This window comes from Petromyzon marinus, unplaced genomic scaffold (assembly GCF_048934315.1).
Source record: "Petromyzon marinus isolate PM22_M1 ecotype Great Lakes invasive population unplaced genomic scaffold, UKy_Petmar_22M1.pri1.0 PM_G_Scaffold_20, whole genome shotgun sequence".
Taxonomy (NCBI): Eukaryota; Metazoa; Chordata; class Hyperoartia; order Petromyzontiformes; family Petromyzontidae; genus Petromyzon; species Petromyzon marinus.
This window is the reverse complement of record NW_027422762.1, coordinates 327,495-355,190: the sequence shown is the minus strand read 5'-3', so window position 1 is coordinate 355,190 and position 27,696 is coordinate 327,495. Positions and strand designations below refer to the sequence as shown.

Genomic DNA, 27,696 nt, shown 5'->3' with positions numbered 1-27,696 from the left:
ATGTTCAGTTCCCACTTGAGGTCCCGGGAGAGAATAGTGCCCAGGAAGCGGAAGGACTCTACAATTTTGACTGGGGAGTCTAACAGTGTGATGGGGTTGAGGGGGGCTGTATTCTTCCTGAAGTCCACAACCATCTCAACTGTCTTTAGAGCATTTAGCTCTAAGTTGTTCTGGCTACACCAGGTCACCAGGTTGTCAGCTTCCCACCTATAGTCAGACTCATCCCCACCAGAGATCAGCCCAATGAGGGTGGTGTCGTCCGCAAACTTCAAGAGTTTGACGGACAGATGATTGGAGGTGCAGCTGTTGGTATACAGGGAGAAGAGCAGTGGGGAAAGGACGCAGCCCTGAGGTGTTCCGGTGCTGATGGACTTGGAGTCGGAGATTTGTGTTCCCAGCTTAACGCACTGCTTCCTGTCAGACAGGAAGTCTGTGATCCATTTACAGGTGGTGTAGGGCACGTTCAGCTGGAAGAGCTTGTCCTGAAGCAGGGCAGGGATGATGGTGTTGAAGGCAGAGCTGAAGTCCACAAACAGGATCCTGGCGTAGGATGCTGGGGCATCCAGATGCTGTAGGGTGAAGTGGAGGGCCATGTTAACTGCGTCGTCCACAAACCTGTTGGCTCTGTAGGCAAACTGAAGGGGGTCCAGGAGAGGGTCTGTGATGGCTTTGAGGTGTGCCAGGACCAGGCGCTCAAAAGACTTAATTACCACAGATGTAAGGGTGACCGGTCTGTAATCATTTAGTCCTGTTGGCCTTAGCTTTGTGGGCACAGGGATGATGGTGGAGGACTTGAGACAGGCTGGTACATGGCATGTCTCCACGGAGGTGTTAAAGATGTTGGTGAACACCGGAGACAGCTGGTCAGCGCAGTGCCTGAGGATGGCTGGAGAGACAGAGTCCGGCCCGGCTGCTTTGCGTGGATTCAGCCTCTTGAAAAGTCTATTAACTTCTCCCTCCTGAAAGGAGAGAGTCGTCTCTGTAGTATGGGTGGGGGGTGGGGCCTCTTGGGTGGGAAGGGGTGGTTCAGGACAGTCCAATTGTCTTTCAAATCTACAGTAGAACTCGTTCAGGTCGTTGGCTAGGCGGGAGTCGTTAGTGGTGTGGGGGGCTCTGGGTTTGTAGTTGGTGATCTGCCTGAGCCCTCTCCAGACAGAAGCAGCGTCGTCGTTAGTAGAGAACTGGTGTTTTAGTCTCTCTGAGTACAGTCGTTTAGCCTCTCTCACCGCTTTGCTAAACCTGTTCTTCGACTCCTTGAATCTGTCTCTATCCCCACTCCTAAACGCTTCCTCCTTCTCCAACCTCACCCTTCTGAGCTTTGCTGAGAACCAGGGCTTATTGTTGTTAAAGTTCACCCTGGTACGTGTTGGGATACAGCAGTCCTCACAGAAGCTGATGTAGGACGTCACAGCCTCTGTGAGTTCATCCAGACTATTGGTAGCAGTCGTGAACATATCCCAGTCAGTACAGTCTAAGCACGCCCGCAAATCTTCCACAGCCACACTGGTCCACTGTTTAGATGTCCTCACAGCAGGTTTACAGAGTTTTAGTTTCTCCCTGTATGCAGGAATCAGGTGGACCATGGCATGGTCAGAGTGTCCTAGTGCTGCTCGGGGGACGGCGTGGTAGGCTCTACTGACTGTAGTGTAGCAGTGATCCAGAGTGTTCCCTTCTCTGGTTGCGCATTTAATGAATTGTATGTATATTCTTAGTTTTTTCGGTAAAGTCACGTTGAAGAGAAACAACAAAATAACAAAATATATATAAAACATTGACTTTTCCAAGAAGGAGGTTCTTTGTAAGCCATCTGGCTTCCATGAGAGATTCGTTCATGAGGCTATCCACATATACAAGCACAGAGACAATTTCAACCGAGAAGATGGATTCTATCTTAGCAATCATTGGAAAGATTTGATAAATCATTTCAGTTCTTGATTGATTGTTCACGCTTACAGTGGCTTTCAGACAGCATACATTATAAAAAATTTCGTCTCCCCCCTCCTCTTTTAAAAAAAAATAGATGGACTAGTCCTGGGCAAACTGCCAATCGCTGCGCGTGACGCCAACGTTTTTTTTATAAATAAATAAATGTGCCGTTTAAAAATAAATTTATGCAAACCAACACACCTGATGATGACCGTTTGAGTTATGGTCTAAACGTCGTGAGAATTTTTTATTGTTTTATATATATTTTGTTATTTTGTTGTTTCTCTTCAACGTGACTTTACCGAAAAAACTAAGAATATGAATTACTGCAGTCACGAAAGCTTTAAATCAAAATTGAATTGTATGTATTTGGGGAGTTCGTGGCTGAGATTACCTCTGTTAAAGTCGCCAAGTACGATAACCAACGAATCTGGATTTGCTCGCTCCACACTCAGAATCTGATCGGTGAGCATGCGTTGGGCCTCTTTAACCTGTGGACAAGGCGGCAAATAAACTCCGACCAAAATGAGCGACGCGAACTCGCGAGGCGAGTAAAACGGTTTACAGGTTATAAAAATTGATTCAAGGAGTGGAGAACAATGTTGCAGAATCACTGTGACATCTACACACCAGCCACTGTTAATGTAAAAACAAATACCACCGCCTTTCGTCTTGCCGGAGAGTGCTATGTCACGATCCGATCTTACAAGATGGAATCCTGATAGTTGTAGCGAAGTGTCCGGAATCAAATCACACAGCCATGTTTCCGTGAAGCACAAAACAGAAGCTGAAAGAAAGTCTTTGTTTTTTACCATCAGTAGCTGAAGTTCATCCATTTTGTTGTACAGTGAACGTACGTTGGAGAGGAAAAAGCTCGGAAGCACTGTTCGGATCCCACGTCTGTGTAGCCGTACTAGAGCCCCCGACCGTTTACCCCTTGGGCGGAGTTTCGCTGCTTGAGCAAAGCCTAGCGCGGCATTGACTAGAATGCCTACTAATTCTGCCGCTGGAAGCAGAAAAGTAGGAAATAAATCCGCAGGAGTTGTTTCCCTGATATTTAAAAGTTCGTCTCTTGTTAGAGAACTCCGGAAATCTTGTCAAAACACTGAATTGACAGACAAAACAAGACAAAACAGGGCGCACAGACCAGCTGAGGCTACCATCATCGGCGCCATCTTCGCACCAGCATGGGTGTGCTGAACAGCAGGCTCCTCTCACCAGCACGGGTGTGATGAACAGTAGGCCTCTCTCACCAGCTCAGGAGTGGTGAACAGCAGGCCCCTCTCACCAACACGGGTGTGATGAACAGCACGCCCCTCTCACCAGCACGGGTGTGATGAATAGTAGGCCTCTCTCACCTGCACGGGTGTGTTGAACAGCAGGCCCCTCTCATCAGCACGGGTGTGCTGAACAGCAGGCCCCTCTCACCAACACGGGTGTGATGAACAGCAGGCCCCTCTCACCAGCACGGGTGTGCTGAACAGCAGGCCCCTCTCACCAGCACGGGTGTGTTGAACAGCAGGCCCCTCTCACCAGCACGGGTGTGCTGAACAGTAGGCCCCTCAACACGGGTGTGCTGAACAGCAGGCCTCTCTCACCAGCACGGGTGTGCTGAACAGCAGGCCCCTCAACAGCAGGCCTCTCTCACCAGCGCAGGTGTGCTGAACAGCAGGCCCCTCAACAGCAGGCCTCTCTCACCAGCGCAGGTGTGCTGAACAGCAGGCCTCTCAACAGCAGGCCCCATTCACCAGCACGGGTGTGCTGAACAGCAGGCCCCTCAACACGGGTGTGCTGAACAGCAGGCCTCTCTCACCAGCATGGGTGTGATGAACAGCAGGCCCCTCAACAGCAGGCCTCTCTCACCAGCACGGGTGTGATGAACAGCAGGCCTCTCTCACCAGCACGAGTGTGTTGAACAGCAGGCCTCTCTCAAGACAAAACTGGACAAAGCAGGGCGCACCAACCGGCCGAGGCTGCCATCATCGGCGCCATCTTGTCCAAGCATTTTAGGGCCTTCGGCCAGGAAAGTCACAACATTTGCACATGAAGGACGCATTCACGCAAGCGGCCCATTCTCCGTTTTGAAGTTTTAAAATGAAACATCTTTGAATCGTGTGGTGTTTTGAATTAGATTATTGTTATTTCTTCATTAAAAGCTTATTTCATTTTACATCCGGAAGGCTTCGTTGAGGACATTTCGTGTGAATTTTCTCTCGTCATTAAGTAGATGGCCTTGCCGGGGGTTCGGTTCGATGCGGACTTTCACCTGTTTGGGATTGCGGGATCGAGATGAGGCGACACGGAGCTGCTGGCCGTCTGCAGATCGATTAAAACGTAATCGAGCGTCTGTCCCTGCGCCTCCGTCGTTGGTACAGGGGGTGCGTGTCTCCGTTGTGGAGTTTCTGGATCATGTTTGGAATTGCCACAATTTTGACCGTGACACCAGCATGCAATGACCTGATAATTGTTTTTTTACCCTTTTATCTGGCAACAAAACTGACACCTTTTTTTTACAAGGAGTCATGTTTACATTGACCACAATACCTGCGGTCGGACTGCAAACACAAAACAACAACTCTGATAATGTATGTGGCACTGTCCTTGAAATTTATTGGTCCACACCCGAGACAGCTTTCTTTAGAGCCTCGTCTCACGTTGGTGTTGGACCAGAAGACGCCAAAGAACATTTTCTTGCTGTGGTTTCTTGCTGTGGTTTTCACACCTGATGATGATTGCTTCTTGTGTTGCAGTCGAAACGTTGTGAGAATTTTATTGTTTTATATTTTTATTATTTTATTGTTTCCCTTCTACGTGGTGGTGACTTTACCGAAAGAATCAAGAATATAAGTGAGCTTTCTCTCTCTCTCTGCGTGTCCTCGTGTTATTATTATTTCCTGCAGTCACCAAAGTTCCAAATCTCTTATTGACACAAGGCCGTAATTATAATATATTATAATTATAATATGTTATAATAATTATAATATATTGGTGGGGGACATATCCCCCCACAATAATCAAATATGGTCAAAATGCCCCCCCCCCAATATATTGCTATAAAAATACATATTTTTTTAAATAATAATTGCTATGCTATGTTAATAAAAACAACTTGCTAAACCTTGGCCACAAAATGTGGACTTGTCTTCATGTAACAATACGTAGATTTTTGTTTATATGATTGCCTTGTACTTTATGAATCCCTAATCTCTGCCATTACATACTATGAAACAAGAAAAGTTAAAAAAATAAACAACAGAGCAATGTAATACAATACAATATTATACATTATTGTATCAAATAAAAAAAATTCCATCCCATGTGTTAGTGAAATGTTTCAATATTTTAGGAAATGTCAGGAAATTAGTTTTCAAATTTAGATTTTTCTTTCTGGGGGGGGGGGGACCCCAGACCGCCTGGTAGATTTGGTCCCCACCAATGTTGACTCCATGGCTACGGCCTTGCATTGACTCGCGGATTTCTCTACACCCCCTCCCCTCTCTCTCTGCCCCCCTCTCTCTCTATTTAAGGCCTCGACACAGAGGCGTTGTTTCTCTGTGTGCCTACAGTGAGGGAAAAAAGTATTTGATCCCCTGCTGATTTTGTACGTTTGCCCACTGACAAGGAAATGATCAGTCTATAATTTTAATGGTAGGTTTATTTGAACAGTGAGAGACAAAATTATGAATTGATTCGCATTTTAATGAGGGAAATAAGTATTTGACCCCCTCTCAATCGGAAAGATTTCTGGCTCCCAGGTGTCTTTTATACAGGTAACGAGCTGAGATTAGGAGCACACTCTTAAAGGGAGTGCCCCTTATCTCAGCTCGTTACCTGTGTAGAGGTGTTAACTACGCGCTGTTGCGTAACCTGCGTTGCAACCAGGGCAGTGCAGCATTACCCCTGGGTACAACGGTTGGGGTCAGTCGAGGTGAAACGGATCGTGGCCAGGGTTTGGTGCGAACCAATCAGACGGTTCCACGTGGGAATGTATGATTGGTTCTACCTGGCCACGAAGGGGTATAAGACGGGTGACCCAACGGACCTCGGGGAGTTCTCTTCCTGCACGAAGATAGAAGACTGGGCTGAAGCCTAGCTAGGACCCTGGACCAGCCTTTCAGCCCTTCTAAGGGCTAAGGCTCGGCATACCCAGTGGTCAGGACCCACCGGGCCAGCGGTGGGTCAGATAGACTCCCCTAGGTCCTAGCCGGAGGACTAGGATAGCGGTAGACGTGTGAGTCCCGCCAAGTCCGGAGGTTGTACCTCCTTAGGTATCAAGGAGGTTAGCGGTAGACGTGAGAGTCCCGCCAGGTCCGGAGGCTGTACCTCGCTAGGGTATCGAGTGAGGGGACCGAATATCCCTCTGTGTGTGTTAAGCGTTGTATAAGGAAATAATACAATAAACAGAGTGTGCCTCCTAAAGAAGTCTGCTCGTCCTTACAACACTACACCTGTATAAAAGACACCTGTCCACAGAAGCAATCAATCAATCAAATCCCAAACTCTCGACCATGGCCAAGACTAAAGAGCTCTCCAAGGATGTCAGGGACAAATATTGTAGACCTACACAAGGCTGGAATGGGCTACAAGACCATTGCCAAGCAGCTTGGTGAGAAGGTGACAACAGTTGGTGCGATTATTCGCAAATGGAAGAAACGCAAAAAAAACTGTCAATCTCCCTCGGCCTGGGGCTCCATGCAAGATCTCACCTCGTGGAGTTGCAATGATCATGAGAACGGCGAGGAATCAGCCCAGAACTACACGGGAGGATCTTGTTAATGATCTCAAGGCAGCTGGGACCATAGTCACCAAGAAAACAATTGATAACACACTTCACCGTGAAGGACTGAAATCCTGCAGCGCCTGCAAGGTTCCCCTGCTCAAGAAAGCACATATACATGCCCGTCTGAAGTTTGCCAATGAACATCTGAATGATTCAGAGGACAAATGGATGAAAGTGTTTTGGTCGGATTAGACCAAAATGGAGCTCTTTGGCATCAACTCAACTCGCCGTGTTTGGAGGAGGAGGAATGCTGCCTATGACCCCAAGAATACCATCCCCACCGTCAAACATGGAGGTGGAAACATGCTTTGGGGTGTTTTTCTGCTAAGGGGACAGGACAACTTCACCGCATCAAAGGGACGATGGACGGGGCCATGTACCGTCAAATCTTGGGTGAGAACCTCCTTCCCTCAGCCAGGGCATTGAAAATGGATGGTGGATGGGTATTCCAGCATGACAATGACCCAAAACACATGGCCAAGGCAACAAAGGAGTGGCTCAAGAAGAAGCACATTAAGGTCCTGGGGTGGCCTAGCCAGTCTCCAGACCTTAATCCCATAGGAAATCTGGAGGGAGCTGAAAGTTCAAGTTGACAAACGTCAGCCTCGAAACCTTAATGACTTGGAGAAGATCTGCTAAGAGGAGTGGGACAAAATCCCTCCTGAGATGTGTGCAAACCTGGTGGCCAACTACAAGAAACGTCTGACCTCTGTGATTGCCAACAAGGGTTTTGCCCCCAAGTACTAAGTCATGTTTTGCAGAGGGGTCAAATACTTTTTTCCCTCATTAAAATGCAAATAAATTTATAACATTTTTGACATGCGTTTATCTGGATTTTTTGTTGTTATTCTGTCTCTCACTGTTCAAATAAACCTTCCATTAAAATTATAGACTGATCATTTCTTTGTCAGTGGGCAAACGTACAAAATCAGCAGGGGATCAAATACTTTTTTCCTTCACTGTATGTGTGTATCTCTCTCTGTGTGTCTCTGTGTTATCTCTCTCTGTCTATGTGTCTCCGTGTCTGTGTTTTGTCTCTCTTTCAAATTGAGCAATCTTTGGAAGAACGTTATCAACCAGGTGGGGTGTTGACTCTTATGTTGGCCGACTCTCTGTGTTGTATTGCATTACATTTCTATTCTAGATTTAAAGCTTTCGTGACTGCTAGGATCCATATTCTTTGGTTCTATTGGGTAAAGTCACGTAGGTAAAAAATAAAATAACAAAAATCACGACGTTTTGGCCACAACACAAGCGGCCTTCATCAGGTGAAGGGACAAGACTGTCTGGAGGACAGCGCTGGAGTGGAAAAAGCCACGCGAAGATCACGACCTTTAAGCTGTGTGAGAAGAAACTAAGCGCCTTGACAAAGGAATTAGCATATAATTCAGCATTGAAATGGCTCATTGAAATAGCTAAGTTAAAGTATACACATCCGCAGAGGCACCCCTTGACAAAGGAATTAGCATATAATTTAGCATTGAAATAGCTGAGTGATTAGCTTGTAACTGGTCACAGAAATAGCTATGTTAAAGTCAGAGCATATACATTCACTGAGGCACCTAGTACAAATCAAACAGAAGAATTTAGCGAAACACAACCACGCTCAGACCGCGGACCTTTAAACTGTGTGCGAGCAAACAAGGTGTCCTGACAAAGAAATTAGCATAAAAATATCATTTGATTGGCCGATTTTAGAAAAGAGGTGGTGTACGTGCCGGTGGACTTGCCGTTTGGCGCGGGAGGGGGGGGGGGGAGTTTGCCTATTGATGGTGTGAAAAGGGAATTTATAAGAGCTACAAAAGTTTGGGGTACCACTACTTGAAAAATATACTGTACCATTGAAATTAGTTTAATGTTTAGTTCGATTTAGAACATCTTTCCAATGGTTGCTTAATTTGAAACCATCTTCTCGGTTGAAATTGTGTCTGTGTAGATCTGAATTGCCTCGTGAACAAATCTCTGATAAAAACCCGTGGGTTTGCAAAGAACCTTGGTATCGGAGAAAATTATATCGTGATCACCCACAGCGTTGTAACAGTGATCAACCACGGCAGAAGAATTTGTTTTGCCGTGTTTCAAATCTGATTTTTGCTCGCGAATTCGGTCAGAGACATGTCGCTTTGTCTCCCCGATATAGCAATCACCGCAGGTACAACTCAATTTGTAAACCCCGGGGCACTGTAAGTCAGGAATCACATCCTTCACGGATGGGATCAGATCACGAATTTTGTGTACTGTATTGAACCGGACCTGGATCTTGTGTTTGTTTAGAATTTTGGAAATCTTTTTAGTAACGCCTGCTATATATGGTAGTGTGATGGTTTTGACCGGAGTATCAAGTGGTTGTTTCTGTATGGAGGGAGAAACAGCTTGGCGGATGGTACGGTCAGAGTAACCATTCCTTTTGAGGGCCAGGTGTACATGTTTTGATTCACTGGTCAGGTGGTGTTGGTCCGAAATGCAATGAGCCCTATGGTATAAAGTTTGATGAGAGAATTATTTTGGGCTGGGTGGTGGTGGGAATCAGGTTTCAAGTAGGAATCTGTGTGGGTGGGTTTCCTGTAGACAGAATGCCCCAATGAGCCATCAGGTCTCCTCTCAAACAGAACATCTAAGAATGGTAGCTTGTCATCTTTCTCCACTTCCATGGTGAATTTGATGGCGGGATGTTTGGAATTGATGTGGTGTAGGAAAAGGTTCAGAGCTGGGAGGCCATCTGGCCAAATGACGAAAGTGTCATCCACATATCTCTTCCACAGGGAAGGTCTGAGGGTGGAAGTCTGGATGGCATCTGATTCAAATTTCTCCATTAAAATATTGACTATCACTGGTGATAAGGGGGATCCCATGGGGGTACCCTCATTTTGTTTGTAGAAGGAGCCATTCCAAGTAAAGTAGGTATTGTTGAGGCAGTGCCTAACCAGTGCAGATGTGTCGGGGTCTAGTCCATGTTGGACCATATTTTCAATTATTTCAATGGTATCAGGTACTGGGACCTTGGTGAACAAAGAGACCACATCGAAGCTGACAAGGATATTGTCAGGGGACAGTACAACGTCTTTGACCATGGAGACCAATTAGGCTGAGTCAAGTACTGCTGAGGTGGTCTTGCCAGTGAAAGGCAGCAAGGTATCTGACAGAAAACGGGCTAGTCTATAGGTAGGGGAGTTGGTCGTGGATGCGATGGGTCGTAATGGGGTGCCTTCTTTATGAATCTTGGGAAGAACATAGAATCTAGGGGGTCTTGCAGCAGAACGTTTTAGGGAGGGACGTTTTGTTGGGTCGATTAGGGAGGTCGCACTTGCGATGATCTTGTTAGCTTTCATCGCTAGGCTATTAGTAGGGTCATTTTTTTATTTTTGAGTAACTTCCATCGTTGAGCAGATTCTGGATTTTGTTGTTGTATGAATCTTTATCCATAATAACAGTAGCGTTGCCTTTATCGGCTGAGAGGATGACTATATCACTTCTGTTTTTTTAAATTCGCGAGTTCAGAGCGTTCATTTTTGCTGATGTTACTAATGGGTTTCTTAGCATTCTTAAGAATAGTGGCTATTTCAGCTCTCGCAACGTCTGCTTGGATGTGTCCTACGCCTTTGAGGGCTACATCGACCTGAGAGATGATATCATCTACTGGTATGTGTTTTGGGGTGACAGCAAAATTTAGTCCCCTAGCCAGTACTGTTTTCAGAATGTCCGAAATCGGGGTGCTACTCTGATTAATGACGATTTTGTTAACATCTAGTTTTGTTATATGTGGAACTGGGTTCTTCTTTGATAGGTGGTTGAATTTAGAAATCAGGTTAGCTTTACATTTGACTAACAGTGACTCAGCAGAAGAAGCAGTCATGTTGTCTACGTGATTCCAATCAGAAGGTGACATTTTTTGTGTTAACATTAAATGAGCTTGTAGGAGAGGCCTGTCTAAAGTATCGAGTTCAAATCGGAGTAGCCTTATCCTCTCTGAGATTAAAGATAGGCTGGCCTTAAGCAGAATCTGTTTAGAATTCGGAGAAGATACAGCATCAGAAGTGAGTGTGAAAGCGATGGGTATTACCTTGTGATCGCGGCATCTTTTGAGGAAGGTCAGCGTCTCGATGAGTTGCGACTTCTTGTCCCGTTGTCTGTTAAAAGCTCTAACAGATAGGTGAAAACTCTCCCCATAGAGGTTATCAATTCTAGATTTAAAGCTTTCGTGACTGCTAGGATCCATACTCTTTGGTTCTATTGGGTAAAGTCACGTAGGTGAAAATAAAATAACAAAAAAATTAACAAAAAATCACGACGTTTCGGCCACAACACAAGTGGCCTTCATCAAGTGAAGGGACGAGACTGTCAGGAGGACAACGCTGGAGTGGAAGAAGCCACGCTCAGATCACGACCTTTAAGCTGTGTGAGAAGAAAAACACCAAGCGCCTTGACAAAGGAATTAGCATATAATTTAGCATTGAAATGGCTCATTGAAATAGCTAAGTTAAAGTATACACATCCGCAGAGTTACCCCTTGACAAAGGAATTAGCATAGAATTTAGCATTGAAATAGCTGAGTGATTAGCTAGTAACTGGTCACAGAAATAGCTATGTTAAAGTTAGAGCATATACATTCACCGAGGCACCTAGTACTCATCAAACAGGAGAATTTAGCGAAACACAACCACGCTCAGACAGCGGACCTTTAAACTGTGTGCGAGCAAACAAGGTGTTCTTCAGAATGCTAAGAAACCCATTAGTAACATCAGCAAAAATGAACGCTCTGAACTCGCGAATTAAAAAAAAACAGAAGTGATATAGTCATCCTCTCAGCCGATAAAGGCAACGCTACTGTTATTATGGATAAAGATTCATACAACAACAAAATCCAGAATCTGCTCAACGATGGAAGTTACTCAAAAATAAAAAAATGACCCTACTAATAGCCTAGCGATAAAAACCAACAAGATCATCACAAGTTCGACCTCCCTAATCGATCCAACTAAACGTCCCTCCCTAAAACCTTCTGCTGCAAGACCCCCTAGATTCTGTGGTCTTCCCATGATTCATAAAGAAGGCACCCCACTTCGACCCATCGTATCCACGATCAACTCCCCTACCTATAGACTAGCCCGTTTTCTGTCAGATACCTTGCTGCCTTTCACTGGCAAGACCACCTCAGCAGTACTTAACTCAGCCCAATTGGTCTCTATGGTCAAAGACGTTGTACTGTCCCCTGACGATATCCTTGTCAGCTTCGATGTGGTCTCTTTGTTCACCAAGGTCCCAGTACCTGACACCATTGAAATAATTGAAAATTTAGTCCAACATGGACTAGACCCGACACACCTGCACTGGTTAGGCACTGCCTCAACAATACCTACTTTACTTGGAATGGCTCCTTCTACAAACAAAATGAGGGTACCCCCATGGGATCCCCCTTATCACCAGTGATAGCCAATATTTTCATGGAGAAATTTGAATCAGACGCCATCCAGACTTCCACCCTCAGACCTTCTCTGTGGAAGAGATATGTGGATGACACTTTGGAGAAAGATGGCAAGCTACCATTCTTAGATGTTCTGTTTGAGAGGAGACCTGATGGCTCATTGGGGCATTCTGTCTACAGGAAACCCACCCACACAGATTCCTACTTGAAACCTGATTCCCACCACCACCCAGCCCAAAAGAATTCTCTCATCAAAACTTTATACCATAGGGCTCATTGCATTTCGGACCAACACCACCTGACCAGTGAATTAAAACACGTACACCTGGCCCTCAAAAGGAATGGTTAGTCTGACCGTACCATCCGCCAAGCTGTCTCTCCCTCCATACAGAAACAACCACTTGATACTCCGGTCAAAACCATCACACTTCCATATATAGCAGGCGTTACTAAAAAGATTTCCAAAATTCTAAACAAACACAAGATCCAGGTCCGGTTCAATACAGTACACAAAATTCGTGATCTGATCCCATCCGTGAAGGATGTCATTCCTGATTTACAGTACCCCGGGGTTTACAAATTGAGTTGTACCTGCGGTGATTGCTATATCGGTGAGACAAAGCGACATGCCTCTGACCGAATTCGCGAGCACAAATCAGATTTGAAACACGGTAAAACGAATTCTTCTGCCGTGGCTGATCACTGTTACAACGCTGTGGGGGATCACAATATAATTTTCTCCGATACCAAGGTTCTTTGCAAACCCACGGGCTTTTATCAGAGATTTGTTCATGAAGCAATTCAGATCTACAAACACAGACACAATTTCAACCGAGAGGATGGTTTCAAATTAAGCAACCATTGGAAAGATTTTCTAAATCGAACTAAACATTAAACTAATTTCAATGGTACAGTATACTTTTTCAAATAGTGGTACACCAAACTTTCGCAGCTCTTATAAATTCCCCCTTTTCACACCATCAATAGGTAAACTCCCCCCCCCCCTGCGCCAAACGGCAAGTCCACCGGCACGTACACCACCTCTTTCCGAAAATCCGCCAATCAAATGCTAATTTTTATGCTAATTTCTTTGTCAGAACACCTTGTTTGCTCGCACACAGTTTAAAGGTCCGCTGTCTGAGCGTGGTTGTGTTTCGCTAAATTCTCCTGTTTGATGAGTACTAGGTGCCTCGGTGAATGTATATGCTCTAACTTTAACATAGCTATTTCTGTGACCAGTTACAAGCTAATCACTCAGCTATTTCAATGCTAAATTCCATGCAAATTCCTTTGTCAAGGGGTACCTCTGCGGATGTGTATACTTTAACTTAGCTATTTCAATGAGCCATTTCAATGCTAAATTATATGCTAATTCCTTTGTCAAGGCACTTGGCCTTTTTCTTCTCACACAGCTTAAAGGTCGTGATCTAAGCGTGGCTTCTTCCACTCCAGCGCTGTCCTCCAGACAGTCTCGTCCCTTCACCTGATGAAGGCCGCTTGTGTTGTGGCCGAAACGTCGTGATTTTTTGTTATTTTATTTTCAACTACGTGACTTTACCCAATAGAACCAAGAGTATGGATCCTAGCAGTCACGAAAGCTTTAAATCTAGAATGCATTTAATAACCCAACTTGTTTCTGTGATACTGTGCAAGCCCAGAGTTAATAAATACTCGTCAGGGCGCTTTGTCCGAGCTGTGTGTGTGTGGCGCTGACCCCTGGTGACCAGCACAGAGGGCACGGCACGGAGCCACAGCAATTCCACCACAGCTGTTGACGACCACGCCTTGTTCAACACCACACACACGTGACTTCCTCCTCATGCACCTAGCCTGGCACAGCAGTACAACACACACACGTCACCTGCTGGGTCTGTCACGTGACTTCATGCAACTAGCCTGGCACAGCAGTACAACACACGGCACCTGCTGGGTCTGTCTCTGTCACCTCCTGGTGCACCTAGCCTGGCACAGCAGTACAACACACACGCCACCTGCTGGGTCTGTCACGTGACTTCCTCGTGCACCTAGCCTGGCACAGCAGTACAACCCACGTCACCTGCTGGGTCTGTCTCTGTGACCTCATGCACCTAGCCTGGCACAGCAGTACAACACATGGCACCTGCTGGGTCTGTCTCTGTGACCTCATGCACCTAGCCTGGCACAGCAGTACAACCCATGGCACCTGCTGGGTCTGTCTCTGTGACCTCATGCACCTCGCCTGGCACAGCAGTACAACCCATGACACCTGCTGGGTCTGTCTCTGTGACCTCCTCATGCACCTAGCCTGGCACAGCAGTCAACACACGTCACCTGCTGGGTCTGTCTCTGTGACCTCGTGCACCTAGCCTGGCACAGCACTACAACCCACGGCACCTGCTGGGTCTGTCTCAGTGACCTCATACACCTAGCCTGGCACAGCAGTACAACCCATGGCACCTGCTGGGTCTGTATCTGTGACCTCATGCACCTAGCCTGGCACAGCAGTACAACCCCGGCACCTGCTGGGTCTGTCTCAGTGACCTCATGCATCTAGGCTGGCTGATTTTAACGACACAACATTTATATATTTACGCCATCTAAACCAACAAAACCTCTATTACGGACTCAATCACTCACTCGGCACTCACTCACTCAGCCAGTCACTCACTCAGCCAGTCACTCACTCAGCCAGTCACCCACTCAGCCAGTGACTCACTCAGCCAGTTATTCACTCAGCCAGTCACTCACTCACTCAGCCAGTCACTCAGCCAGTGACTCACTCACTCAGCCAGTCACCCACTCAGCCAGTCACTCACTCACTCAGCCAGTGACTCACTCAGCCAGTCACTCACTCACTCAGCCAGTCACTTAGCCAGTCACTCTGCCAGTCACTCACTCAGCCACTCACTCACTCAGCCAATCACTCACTCACTCACTCAACCACTCACTCACTCACTCAGCCAGTCACTCACTCAGCCAGTCACTCACTCACTCAGCCAGTGACTCACTCACTCAGCCAGTGACTCACTCAGGAGCTCAGCTGCTTACTCAGTCGCTTGCTCACGAAATTACTCAATCACTGAGCCAGTTTGACAGTAAACTTTATGTTTATATATCCAACAACACAGCACGAAATAACATCATCGTCTGGCTAATCAGGACCTCCGTCAGCCTACCCCACACCACACAATGGTACCCACATGCTTACCCCTCCACCGTGGTGGTGGTGGTGCTGGAATTGGTGGTGGTGGTGCTAGCATTGGTGGTGTTGGATCGTGGTGGTGTTGGTGGTGTCGTTCAGTGGGTGTTAGCGGTGGTGGTGTTGGTGTCGTTCAGTGGGTGTTAGCGGTGGTGGTGTTGGTGGTGGTGTCGTTCAGTGGGTGTTAGCGGTGGTGGTGTTGGTGGTGGTGTCGTTCAGTGGGTGTTAGCGGTAGTGGTGGTGGTGTCGTTCAGTGGGTGTTAGCGGTGGTGGTGTCGTTCAGTGGGTGTTAGCGGTGTTGGTGGTGGTGTCGTTCAGTGGGTGTTAGCGGTGGTGGTGGTGGTGTCGTTCAGTGGGTGTTAGCGGTGGTGGTGGTGTTTATGGTGGTGTTGGTGGTGGTGTCGTTCAGTGGGTGTTAGCGGTGGTGGTGGTGTTGGTGGTGTCGTTCAGTGGGTGTTAGCGGTGGTGGTGTCGTTCAGTGGGTGTTAGCGGTGGTGTTGGTGGTGGTGTTGGTGGTGGTGTCGTTCAATGGGTGTTAGCGGTGGTGGTGGTGTTGGTGGTGTCGTTCAGTGGGTGTTAGCGGTGGTGGTGGTGGTGTCGTTCAGTGGGTGTTAGCGGTGGTGGTGGTGTTGGTGGTGGTGTCGTTCAGTGGGTGTTAGCGGTGGTGGTGTTGGTGGTGGTGTCGTTCAGTGGGGGTTAGCGGTGGTGGTGGTGTTGGTGGTGGTGTCGTTCAGTGTGTGTTAGCGGTGGTGGTGGTGTTGGTGGTGGTGTCGTTCAGTGGGTGTTAGCGGTGGTGGTGGTGTTGGTGGTCGTGTCCTTCAGTGGGTGTTAGCGGTGGTGGTGGTGGTGTCGTTCAGTGGGTGTTAGCGGTGGTGGTGGTGGTGGTGTCGTTCAGTGGGTGTTAGCGGTGGTGGTGGTGTTGGTGGTCGTGTCCTTCAGTGGGTGTTAGCGGTGGTGGTGGTGGTGTCGTTCAGTGGGTGTTAGCGGTGGTGGTGGTGGTGTCGTTCAGTGGGTGTTAGCGGTGTTAGCGGTGGTGGTGTTGGTGGTGGTGTCGTTCAGTGTGTGTTAGCGGTGGTAGTGGTGGTGGTGGTGTCGTTCAGTGGGTGTTAGCGGTAGTGTTGGTGGTGGTGTCGTTCAGTGGGTGTTAGTGGTGGTGGTGTTGGTGGCGGTGTCGCTCAGTGGGTGTTAGCGGTGGTGGTGTTGGTGTCGTTCAGTGGATGTTAGCGGTGGTAGTGGTGGTGGCGGCGTCGTTCAGTGGGTGTTAGTGGTGTTGGTGGTGGTGTCGTTCAGTGGGTGTTAGCGGTGGTGGTGTTGGTGGTGGTGTTGTTCAGTGGGTGTTAGCGGTGGCGTCAGCGATGTGCTCCAGCTCGTCGAGGTACCGCTGTCTCAGCGACCCCAGGTACGTGACCAGGCTGGCTCCGTCCAGCCGCGAGTGTCGCGCCGCCTGGCCCAGCCGCGTCGCGAGGCGGTGGACGGCCGCTCGGCGCAGCACGGGCGCGGAGTCGGCCTGACGCTCCATCTGGGGGGGGTCGCGGAGGGGTCACGGGGGGGGGGTCACGGGCGGGTCGCGGGGGGGTCGCGGCGGGGGTGTCGGCGGGGGTCAGCGTTGTTACCCAGCTCTTGCCGCCGATCCGAGCCAGCAGCCCCGTGGCGTCGCGCAGCAGGGAGGGCGGCAGCGATGACAGCGTGGCCATCTCCAGACCTGGACGCGGGGCACGCGGAGGGGGAGGGGGAGGGGGGGTGGGAGGGGGAGGGTGGTGGCCGTGAGACGCCGACCGCGTCGCGGAAGGCGACGGCTTCTTCTTCACGATGTTTGAGGCGCCGGCGGCCTCGGCAGGGCCGTCCCCACTTTGTGCCGCGATGAGTTTTTCCGGGCCGAGGGGTTTCCCCCCTCCCACTACCGGGACCTCGCGGAAATGCTCGGCAAATCTGAAAACCTGTTCCCTGGGGGTCGGAGATCGGGTCACCGTTCTTTCCCCCAATGATGGTAATTGGTTGTGGCGCCGCAGGTTACTTTCTTGATGGGAGTTAAAGAGCGATTTGTGATCGCGGGCCACTGATGCAGACTCCATCTCCTCGGCAACCCGCGACCGCCACCCATCCTTGCGGCGCCTCGCGGCTCTCCGAACCTCCGAGCGAGGGCTGCGGTAAGCCTCCTCATTCTCCGCCGTGGGATTCTGTAGCCGATGACAGTGGGCCTGTCGCCATCCTGAACACCTCCTCTGTCAGCCAGGGTCTCTGGGGAGGTCTGGACCGCGTACCCAAACAGCCATTTCAGCTGCATGAGTCACAGTCCTAAACCTCGCCCATTTACCCTCGACATCAGGAGGAGTGGGGGACGATGCCAATCCCAGCCGGCAGAGCATGCCACTAAGGGTTTGAATGGGGTCCTGGATGTACACCCACCACCGGAGTGGAAGAATTGCAGGTGCATCTTACAGATTACAAGTCGATGGTCAGAGGGCAGATCAGCTCCACGGTAGGTCCTGGTGTCAGGGACATGGGCTCGCATCCGCTGGTCCGTCACTATGTAGTCCAGCAGATGTTCTTGCTTGGACCCGGCATGCATCCATGATGTTGTGTGGATGCACCGATGCCGGAACAACGTGTTGGTATTTACAAGCCCATGGGCTGCACAAAAATGTAGCAGCCTCCTGCCGTTGTTATTGAGCTGGTCTGGCCCATTCCTTCCAATCACTCCAGACCAGGTGCATCATGACCAACTCGGGCATTCACCCAACAAGATGACTATCCCGAGGGGCCACTTTAGCTCGCACCTGTGACAGGAGGTCATAGAAGGCATCCGACTCATTGGCCTTGCCTGGATCCCTCCACGGATGTTCGTCTTCGGTGGGGGCATAAGTAACCACGACCACCACTCCTCACATCCGGTTGTTGGGAAGGCGAGCCCAAAGTAGCCTGGGGCTTACAGCTTCCCACACCTCACCACCACGCTCCCACGCCCCCTTCATTCTTTTGTTTAGAAGAAGAGCCACTCCCTGTTGTTTGGCAGTCTCCTGCCGTGAGAAGAGGACTATCCACCCCTCATGGTGGTAGGAGCCAGAGCCGGTCCACCGGACCTCCTGAATACCACAGAGATCCAGGCGGTACCGGTCCAGCTCCCGACAGAGGAGTGGCAGCCTCTCCTCCGCAGTGAGCGTTCGAACATTCCACGTGGCCACCCGTAGTGGTTTTTCGTTGTTTCTGGAGGAGCCCCGAGGGTAGATATTCAGTCTCCTGGCTCTGCCAAATGGGGTTTGGTCAGGAGACGTCATAGACGCCTGTCCCCCCGGGGCCTCCGGCACAAGCTTATTAGTTACATATTTCGGTTTAACTCGTGGTTTCGTGGTGATTAATTGAAGGTGGAAGGGTTACCAGCCCCTCGCACCTGTCCAGAGCCCCCGTTTAGCCCCTGTGGTAGACACATTTGCCATGAGGGGAGGAGCCAATCAAAATTGGATCTCCCCCCAAAGCACTGTCCACGACAGAGTTGCCTGTCCGGCACCGCGAGGAGGTAGGGGGTTGTTTTGCCGGACCACACACACACACATGTACACACACACACACACGTACACACACACACACGTACACAACAACAACAACCGCCATTCGCCACTAAGTGGCGGTGACGTCACCACGACGCTTGTGCCAGGCTATGTGCACCGTGAGGCCACGTGAAGTGTCGAACGCCCGCTGGCAGGAGGTCACTGGGCAGACCCAGGTGCCACGGGTCAACTGACTGAGATGACTGGCTGATGCACCACCTGTGCCCCCTACTGTGCCAACCTGCTGTGCTTTAGCCACCCGGCGCTCCGCTCGTTGTTCTGAGCATCGCTCCTCCGCCCTCAGTTGTTGTTGGAGGGTGACTGCCTCCAACTGCCCAGTAGCATCCTTCATGAGCCTCCTCCACAGAGGCCGATCTTGACACCGCTGGTACCAGTCATCGGCAAGTCCACTCAGCTCCACGTCCTCCTGTACCACATCACTCCATCTCTTCTCTAGCCCGTGCCGCGCCTGCTTAGCCCCCTCAATCCGGCCAAACAAAAGCTGTTTCGGCATGCGGGCTACATGACCCAGCCATCGCAGCCTTGCCTGCCGGAGGAGCTCACCGATGGGACCCTGCCCAGATCTTTCAAGGATTTGTGAGCTCCTCACACAATCCAGTCTGGTTAAACCCAGGATGGATCGTAGGCAGGCCAGCCTAAATGTTTCTAACCGGCGAAGATGTTCCACTAGGGGGGTCCACGTTTCGCAAGCGTAGAGAAGGGAGGGAATGACCGTGGCCGAGAAGACCTGAAGCTTAGTGCGGAGCGACAGACCAGGTAGCTTCCACACAGCGTTACGCAACCGATGAAAAGATATTGCCGCTCGACTGATTCGGAGTGAGACCTCTGCTGTTAAACTGGAGCCAGTCATAAGCACACTGCCCAGGTATGGGAAACTCTCCACTCTCTCCACAACTGCCCCATCACCGATTGGGAGTTGTGGGGGTGTAGTGTCCGATGGTACAAAATACCCAGGCAGGTGCTTAGTTTTGGTGGGGCTGATGGTAAGGCCCCACCTCTTAGTGGCACGCTCCAGTCTCAGCAGCAGCGTCTCCAACTCCTCCTCTGACTGAGCAGCTATTACCAAATCATCAGCATACATAACGTGGTTGAGCAATAGGGAGCCATCCCTTGACCGCACCCGGGCATCGATTAGCCTCCCATTATATCTGTACCATATGGAGATTCCCCCGGTACAGCTATTGAAGGCTTCACGAACTACGTGGTCAAAATAGATGTTAAATAATGTGGGAGCCAGAGGACATCCCTGTCGCACCCCAAGGTGTACAGGGAATGGCTCTGACTCCCAGCCACGTAGTTTTACCCGGGCCCGCTCACCATCATGAAGGTCCTTAATGATCGTGAGCAGAGGGTCAGGTACTCCAAAAGCACGAAGAACACACACACATACACATACACACACGTACACACACACACGCGTAGTACCGTAGTGCGTGTCCGGCGTGTGCCCCTGCACCAGCTTGTACGTGCACGTCACACGTGGCACCGTCCGCGAGTCGTCGGCACCAGCGGCTTTACCGTCACGACGGCCGGCCCAGGGCAGCTGCTGCTGCTGCTGATTGCGCGACTCCACCCCGGAAGTGGCTGTTGGAGACGTTGGGGTAGAGGGTAGAGAGGTGGCTCAGCTCCAGGTGGTGGGTGGCGAAGATGGTGAACGTCTGGGGGGGGGGGGGGGAGACACACAGGGGTGGTGAGTGTGAGTGGTGAGTGTGAGTGGTGAGTGTGAGTGGTCACCACCTTGCGCTGCAGGAGACACTCACAGACCGAGTGACAGATCCCCAGGGCCTCGTGGACCCCGGTGCCCCTCCCGAGCTCGTCGATGATCACCAGAGAGCGGTCGGTGGCTGTGCGAACTATGTAGTTCACCTGGGGTCATGGGGGTCACCGGGGGTCACCCACCCACTCACCCACACACACACCCACCCACTCACCAACTCACTCACTCACCAACTCACTCACTCACCAACCCACTCACTCACCCACCCACTCACCCACCCACTCACACACCCACACACCCACCCACTCACCAACTCACTCACTCACCCACCCACTCACACACCCACTCACCAACCCACTCACCCACCTACCCAACCACTCACCCACCCACTCACCCACCCAACCACTCACCCACCCACTCACTCACCCACCCACTCACCCACCCACTCACCCACCCAACCACTCACCCACCCACTCACTCACCCACCCACCCACTCACCCACCCACTCACCCACCCAAACCACTCACCCACTCACTCACTCACCCACCCACTCACCCACCCACTCACCCACCCAACCACTCACCCACCCACTCACTCACCCACCCACCCACTCACCCACCCTCTCACTCAACCACCCACTCACCCACTCACTCACCCACCCAACCACTCACCCACCCACCCACTCACCCACCCACTCACACACCCACTCACCAACACACTCACCCACCTACCCAACCACTCACCCACCCACTCACCCACCCAACCACTCACCCACCCACTCACCCACCCACTCACTCACACACCCACTCACCCACTCAATCACACACCCACCCACCCACTCACCCACCCACTCACACACCAGCCCACCCACCCACTCACCCACCCTCTCACTCACCCACCCACTCACCCACCCACTCACACACCCACTAACCCACCCACTCACCCACCCACTCACCAACCCACTCACCCACCTACCCAACCACTCACCCACCCACTCACCCACCCAACCACTCACCCACCCACTCACTTACCCACCCACTCACACACCCACCCACCCACTCACCCACCCTCTCACTCAACCACCCACTCACTCTCTCACACACCCAACCAACCACTCACCCACCCACTCACACACCCACCCACTCACCCACCCAACCACTCACCCACCCACTCACTCACCCACCCACTCACACACCCACCCACCCACTCACCCACACTCTCACTCAACCACCCACTCACTCTCTCACACACCCAACCAACCACTCACCCACCCACTCACACACCCACCCACTCACACACCCAACCAACCACTCACCCACCCACTCACCCACCCACCCACCCACTCACCCACCCACCCTCTCACTCCCCACCCACCTCTCTCATCTCGATGGTGAAGGTGGAGGAGAGTGGCTGGATGTCGTCGTCCACACCGATGCGAGTGAAGATCTGATCAGCGATCCTCACGCAGGCAAAGTCGGCTGGCACGAAGCAACCTGAAGCAGTGGTAGCACCCAAACACTCACTCACTTACTTACTCACCTACTCACTCACTCAAACACTCACTCACTCACTTACTCACCTACTCACTCACTCAAACACTCACTCACTTACTTACTCACCTACTCACTCACTCACTCAAACACTCACTCACTTACTTACTCACCTACTCACTCAATCACTCAAACACTCACTCACTCACTTACTCACCTACTCACTCACTCAAACACTCACTCACTTACTTACTCACCTACTCACTCACCAACTCACTCACTCACTCACCCACCCACTCACTCACCAACTCACCCACTCACTCACCAACCAACTCACTCACCAACTCACCCACCCACTCACCAACTCACTCACTCACTCACCCACTCACTCACTCACCAACTCACCCCCCCACCCACTCACCGATCTGTGCCATCACCTGGCAGAGTGCCACCTGTCTCAGCAGCGTGGACTTGCCGCTGTTGTTGGGCCCCGTGACAATGAGGAAGTTGGAGGCGTCCGACAGGAAGACGTCGTTAGGCACCAGCGGCCAGCCCAGCACCCGCTCCAGGATGGGGTGGCGAGCCCCTTTGAGGGCCAGCGTGTCAGAGAATTCCGGACGGACTGCAGCTCACCACAGACAGTGGGGGGGAGGTCACGGGAGGTCACGGGGGTGAAGGTCATGGGGGTGGAGGTCAAGGGGGGGAGGTCACGGGGGGAGGTCATGGGGGGGAGGAGTCAAGGGGGGAGGTCGCGGGGTAGAGGTCACAGGGCGGAGGTCACGGGGGCGGAGGTCATGGTGGCGGAGGTCACATGGGGAGGTCACAGGGGTGAAGGTCACGGGGGCGGAGGTCACGGGGGCGGAGGTCACGGGGGGAGGTCACGGGGGGTGAAGGCCACTCACTCACTCATCCACTCACCCACTCACTCACTCCCTCACTCACTCACCCACCCACTCACTCACCCACCCACCCACTCACTCACTCCCTCACTCACCCACTCACCCACTCACTCACTCACCCACCCACCCACTCACTCACTCCCTCACTCACCCACTTACCCACTCACTCACCCACCCACCCACTCACTCACTCACCCACCCACCCACTCACTCACCCACCCACCCACCCACTCACTCACTCACCCACCCACCTACTCACCCACTCACCCACTCACTCACCCACCGACTCACTCACCCACCCATCCACTCACCCACTCACTCACCCACTCACTCACCCACCCACCCACCGCGTACCGGACTTGGTGAGCGTGGTGCGGTGAGCAAATGCCAGCAGCATGTCCACCATGGACACTGCGTCAGCAAGCTTGTAGAGACACACAATGTCCTCCCGGATCTCCGCAAACAGCTTAGACAACACCCTGGGCACGGAGACAGAGCGGGGGTCACCCTCCCCCCCCCCCCCCAAAGGGTGTTGTGTAAAGAGTAGTGTACAGTAGTGTATAGTGTGCATAGTGTAGTGTACAGTAGAGTATAGTGTAGTGTATAGTGTAGTGCATAGTGTAGTGTAGTAGTGTACAGTAGTGTATAGTGTAGTGTATAGTGTAATGTATAGTGTAGTGTAGTAGTGTACAGTACTGTATAGTGTAGTGTATAGTAGTATAGTGTAGTGTATAGTGTAGTGTATACTGTAGTGTATCGTATATAGTGTAGTGCATAGTGTAGTGTATAGTGTAGTGTACAGTAGTGTATAGTGTAGTGTATAGTGTAGTGTATAGTGTAGTGTAGTAGTGTACAGTAGTGTATAGTAGTGTATAGTGTAGTGCATAGTGTAATGTATAGTGTAGTGTATAGTAGTGTATAGTGTAGTGTATAGTGTAGTGCATAGTGTAATGTATAGTGTAGTGTATAGTGTAGTAGTGTACAGTAGTGTATAGTGTAGTGTATAGTGTAGTGTATAGTGTAGTGTATAGTAGTGTATAATGTAGTGTATAGTGTATAGTGTAGTGTATAGTGTAGTGCATAGTGTAGTGTATAGTAGTGTATAGTGTAGTGTATAGTGTAGTGCATAGTGTAGTGTACAGTAGAGTATAATGTAGGGTATAGTGTAGTGTAGAGTGTAGTGTAGAGTGTAGTGTATAGTGTAGTGCATAGTAGTGTATAGTGTAGTGTATAGTGTAGTGTATAGTGTAGTGTAGTAGTGTACAGTAGTGTATAGTAGTGTATAGTGTAGTGCATAGTGTAATGTATAGTGTAGTGTATAGTAGTGTATAGTGTAGTGTATAGTGTAGTGCATAGTGTAATGTATAGTGTAGTGTATAGTGTAGTAGTGTACAGTAGTGTATAGTGTAGTGTATAGTGTAGTGTATAGTGTAGTGTATAGTAGTGTATAATGTAGTGTATAGTGTATAGTGTAGTGTATAGTGTAGTGCATAGTGTAGTGTATAGTAGTGTATAGTGTAGTGTATAGTGTAGTGTATAGTAGTATAGTGTAGTGTATAGTGTAGTGTATAGTATAGTGTATAGTAGTGTAGTGTATAGTGTAGTGTATAGAAGTGTAGTGTATAGTGTAGTGTATAGTAGTGTAGTGTATATTGCAGTGTATATTGTAGTGTGTAGTAGTGTAGAGTATAGTGTAGTGTATAGTAGTGTAGTGTATAGTGTAGTGTATAGTGTAGTGTAGTGTATAGTGTAGTGTATAGTGTAGTGTATAGTAGTGTATAGTGTAGTGTATAGTGTAGTGTATAGTAATGTATAGTGTAGTGTATAGTGTAGTGTATAGTAGTGTATAATGTAGTGTATAGTGTAGTGTATAGTAGTATAGTGTAGTGTATAGTGTAGTGTATAGTAGTGTATAATGTAGTGTATAGTGTAGTGTATAGTAGTATAGTGTAGTGTATAGTGTAGTGTATAGTAGTGTATAGTGTAGTGTATAGTGTAGTGTGTAGTGTAGTGTATAGTGTAGTGTATAGTGTAGTGTATAGTAGTGCAGGGCATAGCCAGGGGGTTCCTCTGCAACCCCCACAGGTAGAAGCGGCAGTGAGTCAAGGAACAGATGGAGATTAGTCCACCACACTCTGCCTGGGGCAGGGGTGTTCCCTCACACGTTGGACATGAGGTAGATCTCCTCCACGGCCTCTTGGCTGCGGCAGTTCAGCCTCATGAGGTCCATGGTGGTGTAGCTGAGAAGGTTCCCACGTTTGCTCACCTGGTGAGTGAGGGGTGTTGAGTGGTGAGTGAGGGGTGGTGAGTGGTGAGTGAGGGGTGTGGTGAGTGGTGAGTGAGGGGTGGTGAGGGGTGGTGAGTGGTGAGTGAGGGGTGGTGAGTGGTGAGTGGTGAGTGAGGGTGGTGAGTGGTGAGTGAGGGGTGGTGAGTGGTGAGTGAGGGGTGGTGAGTGGTGAGTGAGGGGTGGTGAGTGGTGAGTGGTGAGTGAGGGTGGTGAGTGGTGAGTGAGGGTGGTGAGTGGTGAGTGGTGGGGTGAGTGGTGGTGATTGGTGAGTGGGGGGTGGTGAGTGATGAGTGAGTGGTGGTGAGTGGTGAGTGAGGGGTGGTGAGTGGTGAGTGATGAGTGAGTGGTGAGTGAGGGGTGGTGAGTGGTGAGTGAGGGGTGGTGAGTGGTGAGTGAGGGGTGTGGTGAGTGGTGAGTGAGGGTGGTGAGTGGTGAGTGAGGGGTGGTGAGTGGTGAGTGAGGGGTGGTGAGGGGTGAGTGAGGGGTGTGGTGAGTGGTGGGGTGAGGGGTGAGACTCACACGTAGACACATAGACTCACACATAGACTCACACATAAACACATAGACTCACACATAGACACATAGACTCACACATAGACTCACACATAGACTCACACATAGACACATAGACTCACACATAGACTCATAGACTCACACATAGACACATAGACTCACACATAGACTCACACGTAGACACACACATAGACTCACACATAGACACATAGACTCACACATAGACTCATAGACTCACACATAGACACATAGACTCACACATAGACTCATAGACTCACACATAGACACATAGACTCACACATAGACTCACACATAGACTCACACATAGACACATAGACTCACACATAGACTCATAGACTCACACATAGACACATAGACTCACACATAGACTCACACGTAGACACACACATAGACACATAGACTCACACATAGACACATAGACTCACAGATAGACTCACACACAGATACACATAGACTCACACATAAACACATAGACCCACACATAGACACATAGACTCACACATAGACACATAGACTCACACATAGACTCACATATAGACTCACACGTAGACACATAGACTCAAACATAGACTCATAGACTCACACATAGACTCACACGTAGACACATAGACTCACACATAGACACACACATAGACACATAGACTCACACATAGACACATAGACTCACACATAGACACAGACCCACACGTAGACACATAGACTCACACATAGCCTCACACCTAGACACATAGACTCACACGTAGACACAGACTCACACATAGTCTCACACCTAGACACATAGACTCACACATAGACTCACACATAGACACAGACTCACACATAGACACAGACTCACACTTAGACACATAGACTCACACATAGACACAGACTCACACCTATACACATAGACTCACACCTAGACACAGACTCACACCTATACACATAGACTCACACATAGACTCTGGGTCTATGAGTGGTGAGTCTGTGAGTGGTGAGTCTATGAGTGGTGAGTCTGAGTCTCTGTGTGATGAGTCTATGGGTCTCTGCGTGGTGAGTCTGTGGGTCTCTATGTGATGAGTTTATGGGTCTCTGCGTGGTGAGTCTATGGGTCTCTGTGTGATGAGTCTCTGGGTCTCTGTGTGATGAGTCTATGGGTCTCTGTGTGATGAGTCTATGGGTCTCTGTGTGAGTCTATGAGTCTCTGTGTGGTGAGTCTGTGGGTCTCTGTGCGATGAGTCTATGGGTCTCTGTGCAATGAGTCTATGGGTCTCTGTGTGATGAGTCTATGGGTCTCTGTGTGATGAGTCTATGGGTCTTTGTGTGATGAGTCTATGGGTCTCTATGTGATGAGTCTATGAGTCTCTGTGTGGTGAGTCTGTGGGCTCTGTGCGATGAGTCTATGGGTTTCTGTGCGATGAGTCTATGGGTCTCTGTGCGATGAGTCTATGAGTCTGTGTGGTGAGTCTGTGAGTCTCTGTGTGGTGAATCTGTGAGTCTCTGTGCGTTGACCTTGATGAAGACCTCTGGCAGACGCTGTTCGGGCTGCAGGGAGTGAGCGGACGTCTGGATGTAAAAGCCACGCACGGCGCTGTAGCTCATGGACATGGGCAGGTTGTGAATCTCGGAGAGCTGTTTGATGATCTCTGGGAGAGAGAGAATGGGCAGGTTGTGAATCTCGGAGAGCTGTTTAATGATCTCTGGGAGAGAGAGAATGGGCAGGTTGTGAATCACGGAGAGCTGTTTGATGATCTCTGGGAGAGAGAGAATGGGCAGGTTGTGAATCACGGAGAGCTGTTTGATGATCTCTGAGAGAGAGAATGGGCAGGATGTGAATCACGGAGAGCTGTTTGATGATCTCTGGGAGAGAGAATGGGCAGGTTGTGAATCACGGAGAGCTGTTTGATGATCTCTGAGAGAC

General features: G+C 49.9%; 1 protein-coding gene across 1 annotated transcript in view; it reads right to left on the bottom strand.

Annotated features, from left to right (window-relative positions):
• Positions 1-15,191: 15,191 nt before the first annotated feature.
• LOC142912426 (mutS protein homolog 4-like) overlaps positions 15,192-27,696 on the bottom strand; it is a 31,480-nt gene continuing 18,975 nt past the window's right edge. Inside the window, exons 13-21 of the mRNA XM_076060623.1 lie at positions 27,288-27,416; positions 25,141-25,244; positions 23,333-23,457; positions 22,501-22,701; positions 21,964-22,082; positions 20,610-20,738; positions 20,298-20,530; positions 16,920-17,008; positions 15,192-16,825 (exon numbers count right to left, since the gene is read on the bottom strand). Coding sequence (XP_075916738.1) covers positions 20,393-20,530; positions 20,610-20,738; positions 21,964-22,082; positions 22,501-22,701; positions 23,333-23,457; positions 25,141-25,244; positions 27,288-27,416 — 945 coding nt within the window. The 3' untranslated portion in view covers positions 15,192-16,825; positions 16,920-17,008; positions 20,298-20,392. The remainder of the gene's footprint in view (positions 16,826-16,919; positions 17,009-20,297; positions 20,531-20,609; positions 20,739-21,963; positions 22,083-22,500; positions 22,702-23,332; positions 23,458-25,140; positions 25,245-27,287; positions 27,417-27,696) is intronic.